Source organism: Dromiciops gliroides, chromosome 5 (assembly GCF_019393635.1).
Source record: "Dromiciops gliroides isolate mDroGli1 chromosome 5, mDroGli1.pri, whole genome shotgun sequence".
NCBI lineage: Eukaryota > Metazoa > Chordata > Mammalia > Microbiotheria > Microbiotheriidae > Dromiciops > Dromiciops gliroides.
This window is the reverse complement of record NC_057865.1, coordinates 49,266,337-49,287,536: the sequence shown is the minus strand read 5'-3', so window position 1 is coordinate 49,287,536 and position 21,200 is coordinate 49,266,337. Positions and strand designations below refer to the sequence as shown.

The window sequence follows — 21,200 nt, the reverse complement described above, 5'->3', positions numbered from 1 at the left end:
TCTAATAACAATGTTAACTTGTAATTTACTCTAAATCCCCTTCTCTTTCTATGATTAGACATTTGCCTAATTACATTTACATTATATACAAAGATATTCACCATTCCTACATGCCATTCACTTTACTTTTCAGGTCTCTATTATTTCATGTCAGTGTTTTTGTGATTTCATATTCCTCACATTTGTCACTTTAATGACAATACAGCATTTTATTCCATTGATAACATCAGAGTTCATTCAGCATTCACCCACCATTGTGTACGTAGGTTGCTTCTACTTTCTAATAGTGCTGTGTGTGTGTGTGTGTGTGTGTGTGTGACAATTGGGTTTAAGTGACTTGCCCAGGGTCACACAGCTAGTGTCAAGTGTCTGAGGTCAGATTTGAACTCAGGTCCTCCTGAATCCAGGGCCAGTGCTCTATCCATTGCGCCACCTATCTGCCCCCTCTTCTACTTTCTTCCTCTCTTATAGACCACGCAGCTAAAAACATCTTTGAACAAAGGTGACATTTTTTCCTTTTAAGTCCTTCCCTAGGATCTGGGCCTGGTGGGGCAGGCCTGGAGTCCCTTCTACAGGATAAGCTGTGGCTGGTGGTTTGCTTGAGTTCTGAGCTGCAGCAGGGTTAGCACTGATTGGTTGTCCACATTAGATCTCACACCAATAGAGTGAGCCCTCAGAAAAGTCATCAGAGGTCCCTAAGGAAGGTGAAACTAGTTGGGTTAGGTATCAATCCATATTGGATTTGGGGCTGTGAGTGTGCCTGTATTTCTGGCCTGGCTAAGATTAAAGAGACCCCATCTTTAAAAAGGATAACAAAAGAAAAAGTCTTCCTAGAAGAATATTCCCAGTTGTGGGGGAAAAAAAATTGTGTCAAAGATAGAGTCAGTTTTATGAACCTTGTGGAGTGTTGTTGAGTTGTTCTTCAGAAAAGCCACACAATTTTGTAGTGCTCATGATTTTTCCCCTCCAAAGGCATCCAGTCTGGTTGGTTCTAGTATGCCCTAACTTTTATAATCATCTCAACATCTCATGGTGTTACTTCTCCTAGTTAGAGCTTGAAGAACGGAATGAATTGACTTACATGAACAAAGTACATAAATGACCTTAAACCTTAGTGATGATATGATTGATGGATCTTTCTTATTTTTTCCTGTCAGCTGAGCTCACAGCCAGATCCCCAAAATGAGGCAGTGTGTGACAGCATCCAAGTCTACATAAATGCCATGTCCTTTAATTATAAAGATGACACTGTGGGGCCACTTCAGGATACTTTGTCACAATTTATTTTGCAATAATAATAGCCAAAGCTGACAAATCTTTCATTTTTGAGTATCTGTCTCCCTCATCAGCCCCCATCCCCAAAAGTGAAGAATAATAGTGGTTTTGTGAGATTCACTAGAAAGGCAGCAACTAAAAAGAAATTGGTTATAAACAACTGCATAAACTGGACAGCAGTTAATTAATTTCTTTAGCTTTGATTATGACTTTCAATTGTCTCCATTCAAATTCCACATTGAAAGTAGCATTTTGATCACATAATTTTCTTGCCAGGGCTGCAGTGCCCAGCTTGAAGGTTATGCTAAATTATGTATTATAAACATTTATTTTGTCCATTCATTTATTGATATATAGTAGAGATTTCATTAATGCTAAGTTTAATCTACTTATCATTCATAAGAAATATGATGCTGAGGGGCAGCTAGGTGGCGCAGTGGATAGAGCACTGGCCCTGGAGTCAGGGGTACCTGAATTCAAATCCGGCCTCAGACACTTAACACTTACTAACTGTGTGACCCTGGGCAAGTCACTTAACCCCAATTGCCTCACTAAAAAAATAAAGATAAACAAAAATATGATGCTGAGTCACACAAGTGGTCAATCCAGTATTATCAGAAACACTATTACCAAGATATATGTTGTAGTTTGTTATGTAGTTTCCAGTGTGATATTGACTTCAATAAGTTAAGCACATATTCTGAACATATCTTTTATTTCTTTATTGTTCATGGATTTATCTAAATAAACTCTTTTCCAAACTGGTTTTATTTTCAGCCTATGCAGATTTTTCATCTTACTTTAGAACATGGGGGGAAAAAAACAAACCCAGCAACTGACATAAGGAGCAGATGGTGGTTAAAATGGAGAGATTGAATAACTTACCTAAGGTCACACACCAAGTGCGCAGAACCAGGAATTATGATCTCTCAGTTTCTTAAATTTTTTCTTGCTTCTCTGTTGTATCTTATAGTTATTGAAGGAAAAATGTAGTAATCATTTAAACATAGTTACTTTTACATATAAAATTAAAATGTAGCAAAATACCTCCTGTAGATTTTCTCTATCATTTCTTAGGAAAACAGTTCAACAGACAGGAGTTTTGAAAGCAAGTCTCTTACCAAAGGGGTATATTAGAAACCAAAGTTTTATGGATAATAATAATGTGGTTGCGAGTCTGAAGACTGATGAATGAGTTTACTTAACAAATCTATTTTTATTTTTTTTTGATAACTGTGCCATGTTGTAGATATCATTTAATTAATTTTTTATAATACCCTGTAAATGATTAAAAAGATAGTTCTTCCGTTAGCGATGGAGGGAGAACTGCCAAGATTGATATCTCTCCTTAAGGTTTGCAAAGCCCTTGATGATTATTAGCTTGTCTAATCTTTATAATGACCCACCTGTGTGGTAGGTGATGTTATTATTCCCACTATACAGGTAAAGAAACTGAGGCTGAGAGAGATCAAGTGACTTATTCAGTGTCTTCCTATTCTGTAACTTTATAGTCTTAGAGGGGTATGTTGACTCGCCCAGGGTCACATACCCAGTTTGTGTTAAATGAAGGACTGGTCACCCAGGCTTCCAATAGAATGGAAGTTGTTAGAGGGCAAAAACTGTTTCATTCTCATCTTTGTATCTCCAGTGCCTCACAAATAAATGCATGTTGATGGATTCCTTATTCCTAGACCGGATCTCTATATCCTGTTTGCCAGGTCACCTCTTTTTGTTATATGTTAGTGCTGTGGAAAGAGCTCTGGAAAGAGAGTGTCTCTGCCCTTTTGTTGACCAGCTTTGTCCACAATCTTGATCCACGCGAGACCTTTCTGCAGTGTTAGGCACTGTACACAACCTTCTTCTGGATTCTCCCTCATCTTTAGGTTTTGGCGACCCTGCCATAACTCCTGTTTCTCCTCCCAGCGATCCAACCACTCTTTCTCAGTTGCAGGTTTTGCTGGTTCATCATCCACATCAGACCCACTAAGGTGGGTATCCATCCCCGCAGGCTCTGTGTGGACCTTCCTTTATATTTGATATATCTTATACTATTGTGCCTTCATCAACTTCAGTACTTTCAGTCATCATCTCTATACAGAAGATTCCCAGGTATGTATTACTAGTCCTAGTATCTCAGCCAAGCTCCAATTGCCCATTTCCAGATGCCTCTTGGACCTCTAGAACCGGGTCTCCTTTAGGCATTTCAAACTCAACCTGTCTCCAGAGAGAACACATGATACTTCCACTCAAACCTTTCCCCCTTTATAAAATTCTCTGGGATACCATCGTCCTCCCAATCTCTGTGTCATCCTCAACTCCTGTAGCTCACGTGGCCAACCTGTTGACAAATCTTGTCATGTCTACTTTTTAAACAACTCTCACATGTAAGTCCCCTCCTCTCTATGCATACAGCCACCACTGTTGTACCATCTCTCAGCCTCTCACCTGGACTAAAGTAGTAGCCTTCTAATTGATCTCTTATTTTTGTATCTCCTCACTCCATTCTAGCTTCCTATGCTAAGCTGATAAATTGATTTTTCGGAAGCATTGGTCTGGTCATATTGTTTGTTGGTTGTTGTCCTTTATGCTTGAAGAGGACCAAAACAACATCACTATGTTGAGGTCAAGGTACAGTGTGTCTGACTGTGGCTGAGCAGGCCAATATAAGCTTGGAAGACTCCACCACTGATCAGGCACAAATAGTCCATATCTGGGGCAGCTAGGTGGCGCAGTGGATAAAGCACCGGCCCTGGATTCAGGAGGAACTGAGTTCAAATCTGGCCTCAAACACTTGACACTTACTGGCTGTATGACCTGGGCAAGTCACTTAACCCTCATTGCCCCACCAAAAACAAAAACAAAACCCAAATAGTCCATATCTGTTCTTCTTATTCCACTACTCAATGAGCTTCATTGCCTCCCTATTACCTCCAGAATGAAATATAATACCCTTTCTCTCTCTGTGTATAATATTTTTATATAAATAGAAAAATAGAAAATCCTTTATGGTTTTTATTTCTTTATAACCTGGTCCTTCCTGCCTTTCCAGCCTTATATCTAACTCTTTTCTACACCTAGGTAAAGTGCTTCATAGAATGCCTGGCACATAGTAGGCACCCTCTAAATGCTTATTCCCTCCCTTTCCCTTCCCTTCCCATTGACATTGACCTGCTTGGAGTTGCTTGGACAGAATACTCCATTTCTCTGCTCTAAGACTTTGCATGGATTGTCTCCCATGCCTGACATGTTTTCCCCTTGGTGACAATTGGGAAAGTCACTGTTGTCTGTGAGCCTCTGAGTTCCCTCATTGATGAAACAAGAGGGTTGGTTGGACCATATTGTCAGAATACATGTAGTTCATAAAAGTCATCAGCTCTGCCATTCAGGTAATCACTATTTTTAATAGTTTAATGACAGCAAAGAGACCTTCTCACCGTTTTGATCCTGTTAGCCTCTTGTTAAAACAAACTGCATCAGAATAGTAATAGAGGCTTTCCATGAACCTGTCTTGTTTAATCGTTATGCCTAAATGAACAGAGAGGGACGATATCGCAAATGTGAAAGATGCTAACTCATAACTTTCCCAGACTCGAGCATTTAAGTATGATATTGTCTGAGTCACAGCTTTTCAAAGGCCTGCCAGACAGGCATCTGCTCCTTTCTAATAATGCTTCCAAAGCCTTCTGATTGGGAGGCAACCCCAGCATGAAGATGGATGCCCCTTTTATACTTGGTAGGTGGAGGCTTATGAGTTCTATATTGCATCATCCCATTTCTTTTGACTTGTTTTGACGTCTAGGGAAAAAGATAGAAGGAAGATTTGTGATATCACTAATCCCCTTCTGAAGAAGGAAACCCAAGACACATATGAAGGAGAATAGCAGCAAATGTGCGTGCTGCTTCAAGAAGATCTCCTAAGATATTGAAAGCCTGTTACCAGATGCTTTTTAAGTGAAATTGATGAGTTAAGAACCCTGTTCATTTACTTAAAAGCCTGACTTCTTTGAAGTGTAGTGTGGAGTTTTCTTTCAACTAAAGAAGACAGCTAATGACAGCAGTATAGTGAAGTAATGACTTAAAAAAAGTGTGACCACTTTTTATTTTCTTTTCATTAGATGTAATGACAAAAAGCACCCGTCACCTTTTTTAGTGAGCTTTTGATTTCATTTATAGTGACAGATTATTTTAGAGTACTATTAAACCCTTTACAGTGATTCTATGTGTATTGGAAAAGAATTCTTGACTTTACAAGTGAGCTTTCATCAGTTTAGTGATGTTAGAATAGATATAAAATGCAGCAGTTTCTCCATTCTCTTCTCCTCTATTCCTTTTGGTCCTATGCAGGAACTAAAGCTAATTTTCTTTTTGAATCACAGAATTTAAATTAGAATGTGCTTATCTTAAAAACAAATATAAAACCTAGAAATTTATACCATATTTTGACTGCTTGTTCTTGAGATTACAAGTTTTTATCTCGGTTGGGATGCTGGATTTTTTAGTTTTTTAATAAGCCTCTTAAACTTGTTCATACTATATATTCCTGATACACTAGGGGAGTTTAGAAGGCTTAAAATGATGATGGAAACTTTGAAAACACACCTCTCCCTGTGCTTGTCATTATATCAGTAACTACTGGCTAACTGTGCATTCAGATTTGTTACCCTAATTGGTTTCCTCACCCTTGGTTACAGTTTATGAATACTGCATCTGGGAATGGACCATATAGAAAGAGAATTGTGATAAGCACATCTTTCAAAGACCAGCTGTTGTTTGTTGTTCAGTTGTGTCTGACTCTTTGTGACCACATTTGGGGTTTTCTTGGGAAAGATACTAGAGTGGTTTGCCATTTCCTTCTCCAGCTCATTTTACAGATGAGGAACCTGAGGTAAACAAGGTGAAGTGACTTGCCCAGGGTCACACAGCTAGTAAGTGTTTGAGGTCAGATTTGAACTGAGAAAGATGAGCCTTCTTGATTTAAGGGCTGGCAGTCTATCCTCTGTGGCACTTGGCTGCCCTATAAAGGACAACACTTGACTGTAATATTTATGCCATTAGTGATTAGAATGGTGGTTTCATTGGGAAAGGGAACTCCTTTTTGGTGAAGCGCTCTCTCTCTCTCTCTGTATATATATGTGTATATATATATATATATATATATATATATATATATATATATATATATATATTGGTGAGGAAGTTGGGGTTAAGTGACTTGCCTAGGGCCACACAGCTAGTAAGTGTAAAGTGTCTGAGACTGCATTTGAACTCAGGTCCTCCTGAATCCAGGGCCAGTGCTCTATCCACTGCATCACCTAGCTGCCCCGAAGCTCTATATTTTTGTGACATTGACTTTACTCTAGTTAATTCTCTATCTGTCAAGTATTTAGTAAGCCCCTATGATGTGCCAGGAGCTATGCTAAGTGCTGTGGTTACAAGGAGAAGGTATGGGTTAATCCCTGATCTCAAGGATCATGGTATAACAGAGAGATGACATACAGACAACTATGTATATACGAGATATAGACAAGAGGAAGTGGACATGGTCTTAGAGGGAAAGCACCTACTGTTAATGGGGAGTGGGAAAGACTTCTTGCAGAAAGTAGGATTTGAAGGGACTCTTCGAAGGAAGCCAGAGAGGACGGGGGTAGTGATGAAGAGGAAGAGCATCCCAGGCACATGGGATAGACATAGCATTCCTCAAATGCCATGCCCTTGACATCCTATCCACCATGGTGGAATGGGGAGGGTGGTGTAAAGGTGAAGAAGATGGGAAATGTTGGAATAGGAAAAAAAAATTAAAGCGCCTTAACTGCCAGGGGCAGCAGATCTGTCCTTTAGGAAAAATCACTTTCTTTGCCCCCTGGAGGATGGCTCGGCCATCCTCCAATTTGGGGGCTATTATAGTTCTAGGAGGACTCTATCTAAAACCAGAGACTTAGCAGTTGAAGTTTAGCTGCCAGGTGATTAATTTTTGGGGGGAGGGGCTATGAGGGTTAAGTGACTCGCTTAGGGTCACACAGCTAGTAAATGTCAAGTGTCTAAGGCTGGATTTGAACTCAAGTCCTCCTGAATCCAGGGTTGGTGCTTTATCTGAAGGATACATAAATGTGAAGGTTTTCCCTTTTTGGTTAGGGAAGCATCCTGCATGCATTATGGAATGGTGAAGCTAAAGATTGGCATCAGAATAAACATTAACCAAACATTTATTGATCCCTCCTGTTGCCACTTCATCTGTCTTTCTCACTGGCACTTGGTTACAGGGTGGCCTCCCTTAAAAAGATATCTCGGTAAAGGGCAGTCTGTTCCATCTTGCCTTAGACAGAAACGCGTTCCATTAAAGGTAGATATTTGAAGAAAATGGATAAATGAATGAATACAATATTTATTTAGTTCTGTGCAAAACACTAAGCTAAGTGATGGGGATTCAATTAGAAATATGATCATCTCTGCTCTCAGGGAGCTCCGGTTCTAATGGAAGCAACAGCATATAGCAGCAAGTCAGATGGAAAAATCCTATGATCCTTAGGGTGCAGTGGCTGAGCAGATGTCAATGCTTCTTTAATGTCATTATTTAATGTCACTGTTTCCAAGACTTCTGGGTTCAGGGTCCTTGACTTTCACCATCAGGATCCAAGAAGAGATGGTGTTCAAGGTGGTAGTGGTGTTTTGTCTTGAGTGGTCCATGGTCCATGCTGCCCTTCTCCCTCTTCCTCAGGATGCTTTTGTTGCCCAGTCTAGGCTGATTTGCTTGCCTTGTGTGTAGCAGTTGGCTAATAGTTGGTGTGGGTGGCTGGGCTCCTCTCCATAGAAGTTGTTTCCCCAAACATGGACTGAGCACCAACTATATGAAAGGAATGGTGCGGGGATAGCAAGAGAAATAAAAGGTAGCCCATGCCTCAGGGAGCCTAACATTTTAGCAGAATTTGTTAGTATTTTCTTCTTTCTGTTTCAGTTTTTCATCCTGCTTGTAATTAGGCTGTGTTGCTGTTTATCGGGAGGAGGTAATATCTGAAAGCTGTGGAAGGTGGTACATTACAATAAGTCAAGGGACATTTTGGTTTAGACCTCCTACAGAATACTCAGAACCCTGAGTAAATTAATGCCATTTGTCAGGTGCCCACGAGTGCTGAATATTTAGTACTAAGATCTATAAGGAAAAAAGGAGGAGAAAGAGGAAAAGAAAGAAAAATGATGCCTCTGACCTCAAGTGACAAGAAGCACCATGTTTAGCATATATGGGAATAGAGATATTCACTAAAGTCTTACTCCAGGGCCTCCTTGTGGTAGAAAGATGACTCTTGATGGTTAATCAACCAAGCATTCATTAAACACCTAGTGTATGCCGGGCACTGTACTATGTGCTAACATCCTTCCAAGGTGTAAAGTCTTCTTCATTTGGATCCAGTGTTGGAATGGATTAGTTGACCCTGGACCAGTCTAGTTAAAATCAAAGAAACTTACTCTAATTTTGCCTTCTAGGTAATGTTTTTTTTTTTTTCAGTTACAGCTGCTTTGTAAAACCTTGACTGTCAAGACAATTTGTGGAGTGAGGACCAATATCACTTAAAACATGGATCCCTGAAATTTTAAACTAGTGAAGTACAGAAATACTAAAGCATACACATGAAAATACTTCTTGTTTACATTCTGTTAGAAAAAATTTCAGTGGAATCCAGAGAATCTTGACTGGAATTTATTCACTTCTCCCACCTAGTCCCCCCAATGATTCTCTTTCCATACTTTGTGCCTTTTAAGATCTAATGCTGATAAAGCTTCTCTGATTTCTACAGCTAAACGTTATCTTTCCCTTCTTGAGTTTTTTTCTATGCAAACTCCATTCTATTTGTGTTATAGTTCTTTGTATACATATACCTATCCCCCCCTGCTACATGTAAACTTCCTGAGTCAGGGATAATGTTTATGCATCTTGTATCTACTCAGAAATGTGTCCTTTGTGTAAGCATTTAATAAATATTTAAATATATATTTATTAAACTTTGGGTGGGGCAAAATATGGTAGACCAGTCATATTGGCAAGGGGTTGATAAGGAAAGGTCTCTTGGAAGAGGTGAGGTTTAAGGAGGGTTTTAATGGAAGTGTGGGACATGAATTATCAGAAAGCCAATGGCAGGGGGGAGAGCTAATTCATTATAGAGAGAATATCAAGGGCTATGAATTTCAGACACTTTAGATTAGAAAGCTATCTTGGAGATCAGCTAGTTCTACCTACCCTTAAAAGATGGGGTTGCTTAGTTCGTCCAAGGTGAAGCGCAGCTGCTCAATGGCAGACCCGATACTAGGTCACTTGACTGACCCTCAGTTCAGTCCTCTTTCTAATACACTATAATGGTTTTTCAGAAGTCACAGAATTAACCTTTTGTATTTTGCCATTTCCCTTGTAAGAGAGGTGACAAGTCGATTTGCTTGGCTAGAGAGTCTGTGTCAAGGGATAACAAGAAATGAAAGTGGTAATGTGGAAATCCCCAAAGACCAGACCAGTTTAGATGCAGTGTCTTAAAGCATTAGAGCAGATGCTGCAGGTACTTAAGTGGGGGAATTTCACATTTAAAATCAGGTTTGTGGACAATGTCCCAGCAGCAGTGAAGAGAAGTTTTGGAGAATGACTGTGAATGAAACCAAGGAGACAATATAGGGAAGGAAGAATAAAGACCAGGACTGGGGGTTATAACTGCAGATGTGAAAAGAAAGACCAGAAATCTGAGATACAAGAGGAAGAATTGGGCACGATCAAATACTGGACTGATAGTGAGAGGTGAATAAAGACTAAGATGACTTTTAAAGTATGAAAAAGCAGGAAAACCATGGCATCATTGATGGGTGGGGGTGGGGTGGGTGGAGAATTGGGAACAGGTATGTACCATGAAGAATTGGTGTTTTAAACTATGACGTTAATAAGAATTTGAGGTTTTCCGGATAACTGAAAATATAGAATTATATACCTTCCACTCCTCCTCCCAGGTTTTTTTTTTTTTTTTTAATGAGGCAATTGGGGTTAAGTGACTTGCCCAGATTCACACAGCTAGTAAGTGTTAAGTGTCTGAGGCCGGATTTGAACTCAGGTACTCCTGAATCCAGGGCCGGTGCTCTATCCACTGCGCCACCTAGATGCCCCTCTCCCAGGTTTTTAAGGACTAGGATAATGCAAATCAGACTACCACATGTCATCCACCCCTCTCCCTTCCATTAGCAAATATATCCCTTGGCACGATTGCTGATGGGAGTGGGCCCAGTACTGAGCAGAGTACACTGGCTGGAATGATTTTGACTTAGACTGTAAATCTTAGTCATAATACAACCAGACCTCATAGTGAGTAGCAAGGGTATTTGATAGACATTAATGCTGCCAGATGAAAGGAGAGGCTAAATTCAATATTAGCAATCAAATTTTGTATTATCTGTGTTTTTCTTTTAGGCTGGCACCACCTCCATCTAAATTATATTGTATGCCTTTATATTGTCATAGTTTTGTATAAATCATTTGCTTGGTTCTGCTTATTTTGATCCATGTTACTTAATACATTTCTACATTTCTCTGAATTCTTTATATTCATCATTTCTGATGGAACAATAGTATTCCATTGCATTCATATAGTACAGTTCAGCCATTCTTTAAGTGATAAATAGCCATACTCTTTTATTGTTGTTGACAACGATGATGATGATGTACTAGAGGTGTTGCATAGTGGGGAGAGACCTGACTTCCTAATTCAGAGCATCAAGGTTCATATCTTACTTCTCACAGACTGGCCACGTGATGTTGGCTAAGGCTCTCGACCTTTCATTAATGTTTGCTCTTGTTATACCTATGAAGGTAGAATAATAAATGATGATGATGCTAGCACCCCTCTAAAATGTAAAGACCTGTAAAGTCACAGGTCTTATCCAAAAAGGGGGGAGAAGGCAGTATACCTTGTTTTAAATACATGGGACCTTTCCTTCTTCCTTTGCTACCTTTGGAGTTGAAGGTCCATTCGTAATATGTCTTAGGTATAAACCATTTAGTGACTCCTCTGTTATGCTTTGATATCATATTCTAGCATGACTAGACTAACTCACACTAGCTATCTTTGTTCCTGTGTTCTTTTGTTTTGTTTTTGGATAGCCGATGAAATTCAGTATGCTTCATGAATGCCTTTTTAAAAGGGAATTAAAGAAAGGGATAGTTTCTTTATTTGTTCTCTCTAGCTGGCTAGAAGAATATAATATAAGCTATTGCTCCAATAATGTTTGCTGAAAATACTTATGGCTATTAAAAAAAATGTTCACAAGTCTGAAGGCCACTCCAGTACTTTGTAAAGAAAACTTCACCAGATATCTTGCCTGAATAAAAACTAATCCGTCTCTGGTTAGAGTTAATTAAAATTCAACTTGTGAAGAGCAGTTCAGATATAGAATTCAGGACAGGCTAGGTACTTAATATTTAATTAAAAATAAGCCTTTGGTTTCACTAACTTGTATGGTCTTCTACTTTTTCACTTTTTATTCTGTATACACCAAGGATGTAAAATATATTTTTGTCTTTTGTAGAATTAGTCACATATTTAAAAAAACCCACCAACTTATTTACCTTTTTCCAATGAAACATAAAATAATTTAATGCTCTGGCTCTCTCGCTCTCTCTCTTTTTTTTTTTTTAAGAATGTCTATCAGGGGCAGCTAGATGGCGCAGTGGATAGAGCACCAGCCCTGGATTCAGGAGGACCTGAGTTCAGGTCTGGCCTCAGACACTTGACACTTACTAGCTGTGTGACTCTGGGCAAGTAACTTAAACCCCCTTGCCCCACAAAAAATAAAATAAATAAAATAAAATTTAAAAAAATTAAAAAAAAGAATGTCAGTAAACACTTATTAAGCACCTACAATGTACCAGACATTGTGCAAAAGCATTAGGGATATAAAGAGAGGAAATGAACATTCCCTGTTCTCAGGGCGCCCACAATCTAATGGGGGAGAAATATACAAACGAGTATGTACAAACCAGCTCTATGCTTGCCAATCTCGAGAGGGAAAGCACTAGAATGAGGAGGGATTGGGGAAAGGCTTCCTGTGGAAAGTGGGGCATTAGCTGAGACTTGAAGAAAGCCAGAGAAGCCAGGGGGTGGAGAAGAAGAGGGCAAATATCTCAGGCATGGGAGAGAGCCAGAGAAAATGGCTAGAGTTGGGAAATCAAGTATTATGTTAGAAGATCAGCAAGGAGGGCAGTGCCTCCGGCTCACAGAGTAGGTGAGGGAGAAAGGAGTATTTTAATGTATAAGAAGAGTGGAAGGGTATGAGTAGGGATGCAGGTTTTGAAAGTCTCTGAATGCTAAGCAGAGGGTTTTATATTTGATTCTGGAGGTTCTAGGGAGCCACGGAAGCTTATTGAACTTGGGGAAGGGGGGACTTAGCTGGACCCACACTTTAGGAATATCATTTCAGCAGCTGAGTGAAGGATGGACTGGAGTGGGGACACTAGCTTGTAGGCTATGTATTGTAATAGTCTAGGCATAAGGTATTAAGTTCCCATACCAGGGTAATGGGGAGTGTCAGAGGGAGTGAAAGGAACATGTTAAGAAGGTGAAATTGACAGGCTTTGGCAACAGATGGATAACACCTAGGTTGAAATCCACCTAGCTTGGGTGACTGGAAGGAGGCTGGTCCCCTCAATAATAGGAAAAGATACAAGCGAGGAGGTTTTGAGGGGAAAGATCATGAGTTTAGTTTTGTACATGTTGAATTTAAGATGTCTTTGGAATATTTAGTTTGAGAAATCTACTAGTCAGTTGAAGATATGAGAATGGAGATCAAGAGAAAAGTTAGGGCTGGATAAATAGATCTAATAATCCTCTCTATAGAAATGATAAATGGGGCAGCTAGGTGGCGCAGTGGATAGAGCACCAGCCCTGGATTCAGGAGGACCTGAGTTCAATTCCGGCCTCAGACACTGGACACTTACTAGCTGTGTGACCCTGGGCAAGTCACTTAACCCCAATTGCCTCACTAAAAAAAAAGAATCAAGTTAGAAGAAAATTGTAGATAGCATTTTCAAGGACCTTAGCCACAAAAGGGGCGGGGGGAGGTATAGGACGATAGTAAGCAGGGATAGATAGATCAGGTGAGGATTTTTCAGGATGGGGAAGACATGGACATGTCTTAACATAATCAGCCTGGTCATACTCTCCCCACCCATATGGCTGTCATTATACGAACCTCCTTCTCCATCCCTTGTTGCCTGCTCCCTTACTCCCATCTCCCCTCCAATGTCACATTCTTAAGCTAACCACCTATCCACCAGAGTTAAAGAGTAGTAACAGAAAAAAAAAGGAATGGGAAATATAGTGATAATGGTGGGGAAAAGAAATACAGGAGAGAGATGGGGAAGAATGCCAAAGTAGACAAGGGGAAGGGAGGAAGGAACAGGAAAGAGAATAGCTAAATAGGAGTAGAATGAGAAAGGAAGAATCAGTAGATTTTTGACTAATTATTGAGGATTATATGGAATCATGAAGCTGGAAGAGAGCTTAATGATCATCTTGTTCAATCTGCTCATTTTCAGAGATCAGGGAACCCAAGTACAGAATAGTAAAGATAACATGGCCAGCTGAGACTTAGGCCTTTTGATTCTAAGACCAGTGGTTGTTTCCACTATGCCATGTCCGCCTCCCCCCTCCCACTATTGTTCCTAATTTTTCAACTGTTTAAATCAGTATTTTTGAGGATAGCAGAGCATTCTGTTAGGATGGAAATAATTTTTTATGCTCCAGCAGCAGTAAGTGAAGCAATATCAATGCAAGAACAAGATTAAATATGGTATGGGGTTGCCTAGAGGCCCTCCCTTCCTGTGATGTAAATATTCAGGTTTACCTAGATTTGGTGTTATTTACTGAGATTTTTTTGTTTTTGTCTGTTTACTGGTTCATTTTATTTTTTCTCCCTAACTAGGCAATAATTATAATACATGAATTCAGTTCCCCATTTTTTCCCCCTTAGGAATGACATGTGACTTCTTAATGGTTTAGAAATTTTTCCAATTGTAGTCAGATGGTAAGCCATCTGTTCCATAGTTCAAGTCCAATCTTTCAATGAGGATGAATTAAAACTCTGATAAAAGTGTATACATTACATTTTCTTCCAACTTGAGTTTTACATTTTAGATTTTACTGGCTCTCTGATTCAGTAGCTGGTCCATATATGGTCTTTAAGTGAATGAGCATTAAGTGATTATAATAGACCTTAGAAACATAGAATTTAGATTTGGAAGTGTCCTCAATTGCCTTCTAGACCAACTAATAGATGAAAGGATCCCTTACTATTACATAATTGACAAGGGGTTGACCAGTCTCTGCCAGGAGATTTACCTGCAAGGAAGGGGAGCCCAACACCTTTCAAGTCAACCCATCCATTCTTGGACATCTTTAATTGTTGGGACATTTTCCCCCTGACTTTAAGCTTAAATTTGATTCTTTATATTTAAAAAATTTTTTATTTTTGTTGTGTCATAAGCTGGTATAACTTTTCAAATTATAACTACAGAAAAAAAATAATGAAATTGAAGTTTGTATTCTGCCATACTTGTGTCCTTACTGTTCACTGGGCATTCCCTCTCCTGATTTGGGCATTCCTTCCCCCACCTTCATGCCTTTGTTCATACTGTTTGGGGCCTAAATGTTGTGTTCTTTTGAGGAGAATATGAGCTTCTTGAGGACAGGGGCTATTTTTCATTTTGTCTTTGTGATCCATTGTTATAGTGCTTTACAAGGTGTGCCTGCTCTAAAATGTTTGTTGGATCAGACTGGCTTAAATGATATGATATCAAAATATTTAGTGCTGTTGTGGTGGGTCAAAGATGAAATGACTGAGGAAGCAAAAGTTTGAGCTTCCAAGCATATTGATTTATTAAGCAATGCCTGCCAATTGCCCAAGAAATTGGCACCATGGGCATGCATCATTTAATAAATCGATATGCTTGGAAGCTCGAACCTTTGCTTCCTCAGTTATTTCATCTTTCACCCACCATACTATTAAAAGATGGCTATTGAGTAATACTGATGTGATTTGTTTATTCTTTCAGATATGTGTCACAAAGATGTCTACACGGAACTGCCCGGGAATGGACTCAGTAATCAAGCCCCTGGACACAATTCCTGAGGACAAGAAAGTCCGGGTTCAGAGAACACAGAGCACTTTCGACCCCTTCGAGAAACCTGCCACTCAAGTGAAGAGGGTACATTCTGAGAACAATGCTTGCATTAATTTCAAATCCTCCTCCAGTGGGAAGGAATCTCCTAAAGTTCGCCGTCATTCTAGCCCCAGTTCTGTAAGTATGGACCACCCTATTATCTCTTTGCCAACAGAAGCATTATATTAAATCTCTAATGATAGCAAACTGTGTAGGGAATCTGGTGGTATTACGAGTTCATTATCCCTCCTGCTTCCAGCATTTGGCACTGTGACCGGCACATAGTAGGCATTTCATAAATGTTTATTGACTGACTGACTCCACCCATGAGTTAGGATGTTTTGGGAGAAAAATAGCAATTAAAATGGAAACACCTTATTCATCAACATTCTGGAAACTTAGAAGGAATGACTTGGAATTTTGTTTTTGGAGGATTGTGTTCTGTTTGGCTTAATTTAGAGATATTCTTAATTATGAATGATCTGTTATTGGAACTCCTTGGAAGGAATATGGAACTAATCCTGATTGATAGGCAACAGAAATCACAGTTCACTTTGTGCTGTGACTCTTATCCTAGTTACTACTGCCTGTGTGACCTCAGGCAAATCACTTAACCTCTCCTACCCTCCTGGTTTCATATGTAAAATGAGGGGCAGGGGGTTAGATTGGATGATATCCAAGGTCCTTTCCAGTTATACCAAGGAAACCTATTCAGGGAACCAGAGATGAAGTGAAGGTTTTTCTGATCTAGGAGCTACAAAAAGAAAGACCAGGGGAAATTTTAACTCAGAAGGATGGTTCAGCAAACATGGGAGACCAGGTCCACAATGTAGTTTGAGAATCCAGGGCCAGTGCTTTATCCACTGCACCACCGAGCTGTCTTCCTTATTCACATCTTTTGCTAAAGCTGAGATTACTTGCCCTTTCAGGAAATCTTAAAATCTTAGAAGTCACATAGAATAGCCCATGCTAAAGTGCAATCCAGGGTTCTTCTCTATAGTATTTCTGAAAAGTGGCTATGTACCTTTGGCTTTGAAGACCTCCAGTGAAGGGAGAACTCACTACTCTTAAGACCAACCCAGCTTGCTTTTGGACAACTCTGTGTGTGTGTGTGTGTGTGTGTGTGTGTGAAATCTGTCTTCATGGAGCTTTTACCCATTATTTCTAAATCTGCATTGAGTCTAGGTAGAATAGACTATACATATACCATACACATTTATGTTTGGTTGAATATGAAATCTAATACTGTAGAGACAGACTGTTCTCTCTGACCTCTAAGAATCCAGGTTTCTTGATTCAAACTGGTCAAACCATTTGGCTATACTTCCTTGGTTTTTCTACAGAACTGGGAAAGCTATTAGGTAGTGACTAACATTGTAAAGTCCAGGGAATTTACAATGAATTGTGATTTTTATTTGAATTGGCACCCTCTTAAAACCATTCTTAGAGATACAGTACAAGAAGGGTATTTATAATATAACTTGAGTGCTCAGTGGTTTTCAAAAACTTTTGTTTGCTGTTCTTATGCTATCATCAATAATCTCAAGTAGTAATATGAAATTTTAAAAAAGCATTAACTGTAAGAAGCTAAAAATTGAGTAGCACAGGTTAGAATATGGTTTTATGAAATCAAGCAATAATCAGATATTATGACTGCAAAAATATTGATCCTAAGTACAATAAGTAATCACTCTCTTGTCCTTCCACCTTATTAAGGAGGACTCTAATCAGTCAACAAACATTAATTAAATACCTATCATGTGACAGGCACTGGGATTTAATAATAAATTTTTTTTCCTAAAGTAAATATTTTGGAAAATGGTATTCATCTCAGAAACTGACATGTATAAAGCAGATAGCCTAAAAAAACCTAAATGAAATAAAGAGATATAATGAGAAGATCTTGGGACCATGGACTTGGACTTGAAAGAGACTATATAGTGCAGTCCTCTCATTTTGTAGATGAAGAAAACAAGGCCTAGAGAAATTTCATGACTGGTCCTAGGTCATACAGGTGGTAAATAGCAGGACTGGGATTTGAACTCGGGTCCTTTGACTCCAGATCTATTGAAAGTAAGTTTCTTTCTAAAACTCCTATGACTCCATCCTAATAGTGGGAAGCATTCTTGTGTTCATACCTGATTTCTCTTATACATATTATTCATTTCCTTTCTAAGGAGTTTTCTGTACTGTCGGCAATGGGGCTTCCATAGAGAGTAGAATTCTCTTTGTTTAATCATTTTTCAGTCCTGTCTGATTCTTCGTGATCCCATTTGGGGTTTTCTTGGCAAAGATATTGGAGTGGTTTGTCATTTCCTTCTGCAGTTCATTTTATAGATGAGGAAATGGAGGCAAACAGGGTGAAGTAACTTGGCCAGGGTCACCCAGGTAGTAAATGTCTGAGGCCAGATTTGAACAACAACAACAAAAAGAGTCTTCTTGACTCTGGGCCCAACACTCATCTAGCTATCACCCAGCTCCCCAGAATTCCCAGAATTCTCTGGTCCTTATTAAATGTACCACTGTAGGTGAGAGCCAACATATAGAATATATAGGGCCTTGCTTTAGACCACTCAGCTGCAGGAAACTCCATTCACATAAGGGTCAGACCTAGAGCCCCAACTCAACTGGGTGAATTAGCTGTATTTCTACTGTCCTTATCAATGTTCCTCTTGGGGGTAGCTAGGTGGCGCTGTGAATAAAGCACTGGCCCTAGATTCAGGAGTACCTGAGTTCAAATCTGGCCTCAGACACTTGACACTTACTAGCTGTGTGACCCTGGGCAAGTCACTTAACCCCCATTGCCACCCCCCCCCCAAAAAAATCAATGTTCCTCTCCCCTGGGGCAGGGAGACAATGAAGAGTTTCCTGTTCCTTTGTTCTGAGAAAATAAATTATTTTTCTTTCACAACATTCTCATCTCTGGAAAGTTAGTGACTGGTGCTACTTTTGCTGTCTTTTTTTTTTTTCTTAGAACAGTTAGCCTTCTGTAGTTTTTATTTCCTATTTTATATTGTCCTAAGCATGTACCATTAAGTAAAGAAGAGAGGATAGAATGCAGGTGTTCGTCCGTGAAATTTCCTTTCCCTATCCATAATACATTCTCCCTCATTAGCTGAAATCATGTTCAGTTGTGATTATTTGTTTGAGTGACTTAGAATTTCATCATTTCTCCACGAAGATCAAAAGTAGGCCCATAAAAGTTGAAAATCTTATTTTCATAGCTCAGAGTGAAAACTTCAGATTTGGTTTGGTCTGGGCCTTCCTTCTTTGTTTAGCCTGAAAGGATAGGATAGTTGGACTCCAGGGACTGTTCGTGTACAGTTACCATTCTGTAGCTCAGAATGAAGTCGGATACACTTCTGCATGTGGGAATAGGAGGTTGGCTTGAATTTAGGCCCTGTAAATACACAGAAGATGACATGGACACAGGCATTTTAACAGCACTGCCAAGGGCTTCCTCTTTATAGATCAGGATAACTTTTACAAGGACATTTCACATTTTTTCAGTGGTTCGTGTGATGTCAGTGTGATTGATCTTGAAATTAGAGTCGATTTCCATAACGCCTACGTATCAATTTCACAGGACAAATAAAATTGATTGTTTTCACCACGATGTGTGGCAAAATATTAATTTTCTGACAACTCAGTGTTAATGGAATGTACTTTAACCAGAGCAGTTAATGCATCTGAATCCATTTAATTAGATAAATAGAGTACTTTGGGCTATCAGCATTTTCTCAATTGCAGTTTTGAACATTTCCTCTGGTTGAGTGGGGGTGTTTTCCTAAGCATATTTCCTCATTTGTTTAATTTTCTCATTTTAGTTTTTTTGAAGCGATAAAGCTTAAATATGGCTTTGACTTGCGTGAAAAGATTCTATTTGTTAAATAAATCAGCTCTTTTATGAAAAACAATTAGATGGAAATCTATAATTCATATATATATACATGTTTATATAAACATCTATATGATGACCCAAATATACACACCCAACACATTTGTATATTTAACCTCTGTGTGCATGTATATATTCATATACATGCAGACACGTGTATGTGCACATATACATATATGCAAATAGATGCACATGTATGTATGTGTGTATATACATATACACACAGACACATTTCCTTAGTAGTATGACATCATAGCATTTGAAGCTGGAAGGGCCCTTAGATGTCATATAGTCCATTGATCTCATTTTAGGGGTGAGCGTGGTGAGGCCTGGAGAGTTGAGCCAAGATTCAAACCAAAGTTCTGGTTTCAAATCCAACCAACACTAGTTGTCAATTCAGCTGGACAGGCATATACCAAGTCACCCATCTTTCCTTTATAGCTTTAGCATCTCTTCTCCTTCAGATAATGCGTTGGTGATTCCTATCAAGCTCACTGGAAGTTTGCTTCATATTTGATTGGAAGACTAACTCCTACAGGAGATAAAAGGGCCCTGACTAGTCTGCTCTTTTGTCTTTTTAAGGTTTTTCTTGGGTTGAAGTTATTCTCATAGAAGTACCTCACTAAACAGATAGACTCCCCTTTCGGATTTTAAATAATTTACTGTGGAACTGTGAACATAATATTTTTCCCTTGAAGATCATTTCATATTGAAGTTTAATATAGTTTTAAAATTTTTTCTATTTAAAACTTGGGCTCAGGAGTGTGATGGTAAAGTGTGACATTCTCAAGCTGTTTGATGGTGATGAAAAATGCATGAGAACAGAACCCACACAGCTCACACAAGGATAGTCAGGTGGTTCTAAATGTAATTTTCCATGAAATCTTCTTTGACTCAATTCAGTCTAGGAGTCGTATCTCAAGAGTTTCTGAAAGAGGAAACAGGTGGTCCAAACTGAGGATGATGCCAAAGGGTTTACTGCTAAGATAAGAGGTTCACCTTCTTAAAGGAAACCTTTGGACCCGTACCTTGTGCTAAAAAGACAATGTCTTCTTTTTAGTTTACTATCTTTCCATTTCCAGAGTTTTGAATTCCCTTTATATCGGGGGCTCTTCATCTTTTTGTGTGTTTATGGACCCCTTTGGCTGACTGGGGAAGCCATGGACCCTTTCTCAGAATAGTGTTTTAAATGCATAAAAAACCCAAACAAACCACAATTTCAGAGGAAACCAATTATATTGAAATACATTTATCAAAATATATTTTTTAAAATGTGCACAATTTCTTGAACTCCTGGTTAAGAATCCCTGTTTTATATGTATATTCTTAGCATTTAGAGCTATTGATAATTTTATAGATAAGCAAACTGAATCCTAGGAAGGTAAGTTAACTTGGTCAGGATCAGATTAGAATTCTGGTTTCCTGACTTCTAATTCAGTGTACTATATCCTGTTTTCTCTCCTTTTGATAGTCTCCTGGGTGTGGGGGTGGGGGTGGGGGGAGGGATTAAAGTATGTTTCTAGGACATTTGTTAAATTTGGCTTCTTTCATCTTGCTAGGAGACATGTTGTCATGCTAAGGGAGGTTAGGAGGACTACATAAGTAATCCAGGAATTTATATGTTCCAACAAAGCTGCATAACTCTAAGGACAATCATATCTTCCTATTGACTTTAATTATAAAACTTCTGCGGTTATTTTTTTTTGTTCTTCACTTGTTTTAGTTATGTTCAACTCTTTGTGACCCCATTTTGGATTTTCTTGGCAAAGATACCAGAGTGGTTCACTATTTCCTTCTCCAGCTCATTTGACAGAGGAGGAAACTGAGACAAACAGGGTTAAGTGACTT

The 21,200-nt window shown here is 39.0% G+C and overlaps 1 protein-coding gene across 4 annotated transcripts in view; it reads left to right on the top strand.

Annotated features, from left to right (window-relative positions):
* The window catches only part of CDK14 (cyclin dependent kinase 14), a 673,880-nt gene that overhangs the window by 173,899 nt on the left and 478,781 nt on the right, over window positions 1-21,200 (top strand). For all 4 annotated transcript variants that reach the window (XM_043967180.1, XM_043967183.1, XM_043967181.1 and 1 more), the window contains one exon: window positions 15,347-15,592. In XM_043967180.1, the coding sequence (XP_043823115.1) occupies window positions 15,347-15,592 (246 nt within the window). The remainder of the gene's footprint in view (window positions 1-15,346; window positions 15,593-21,200) is intronic.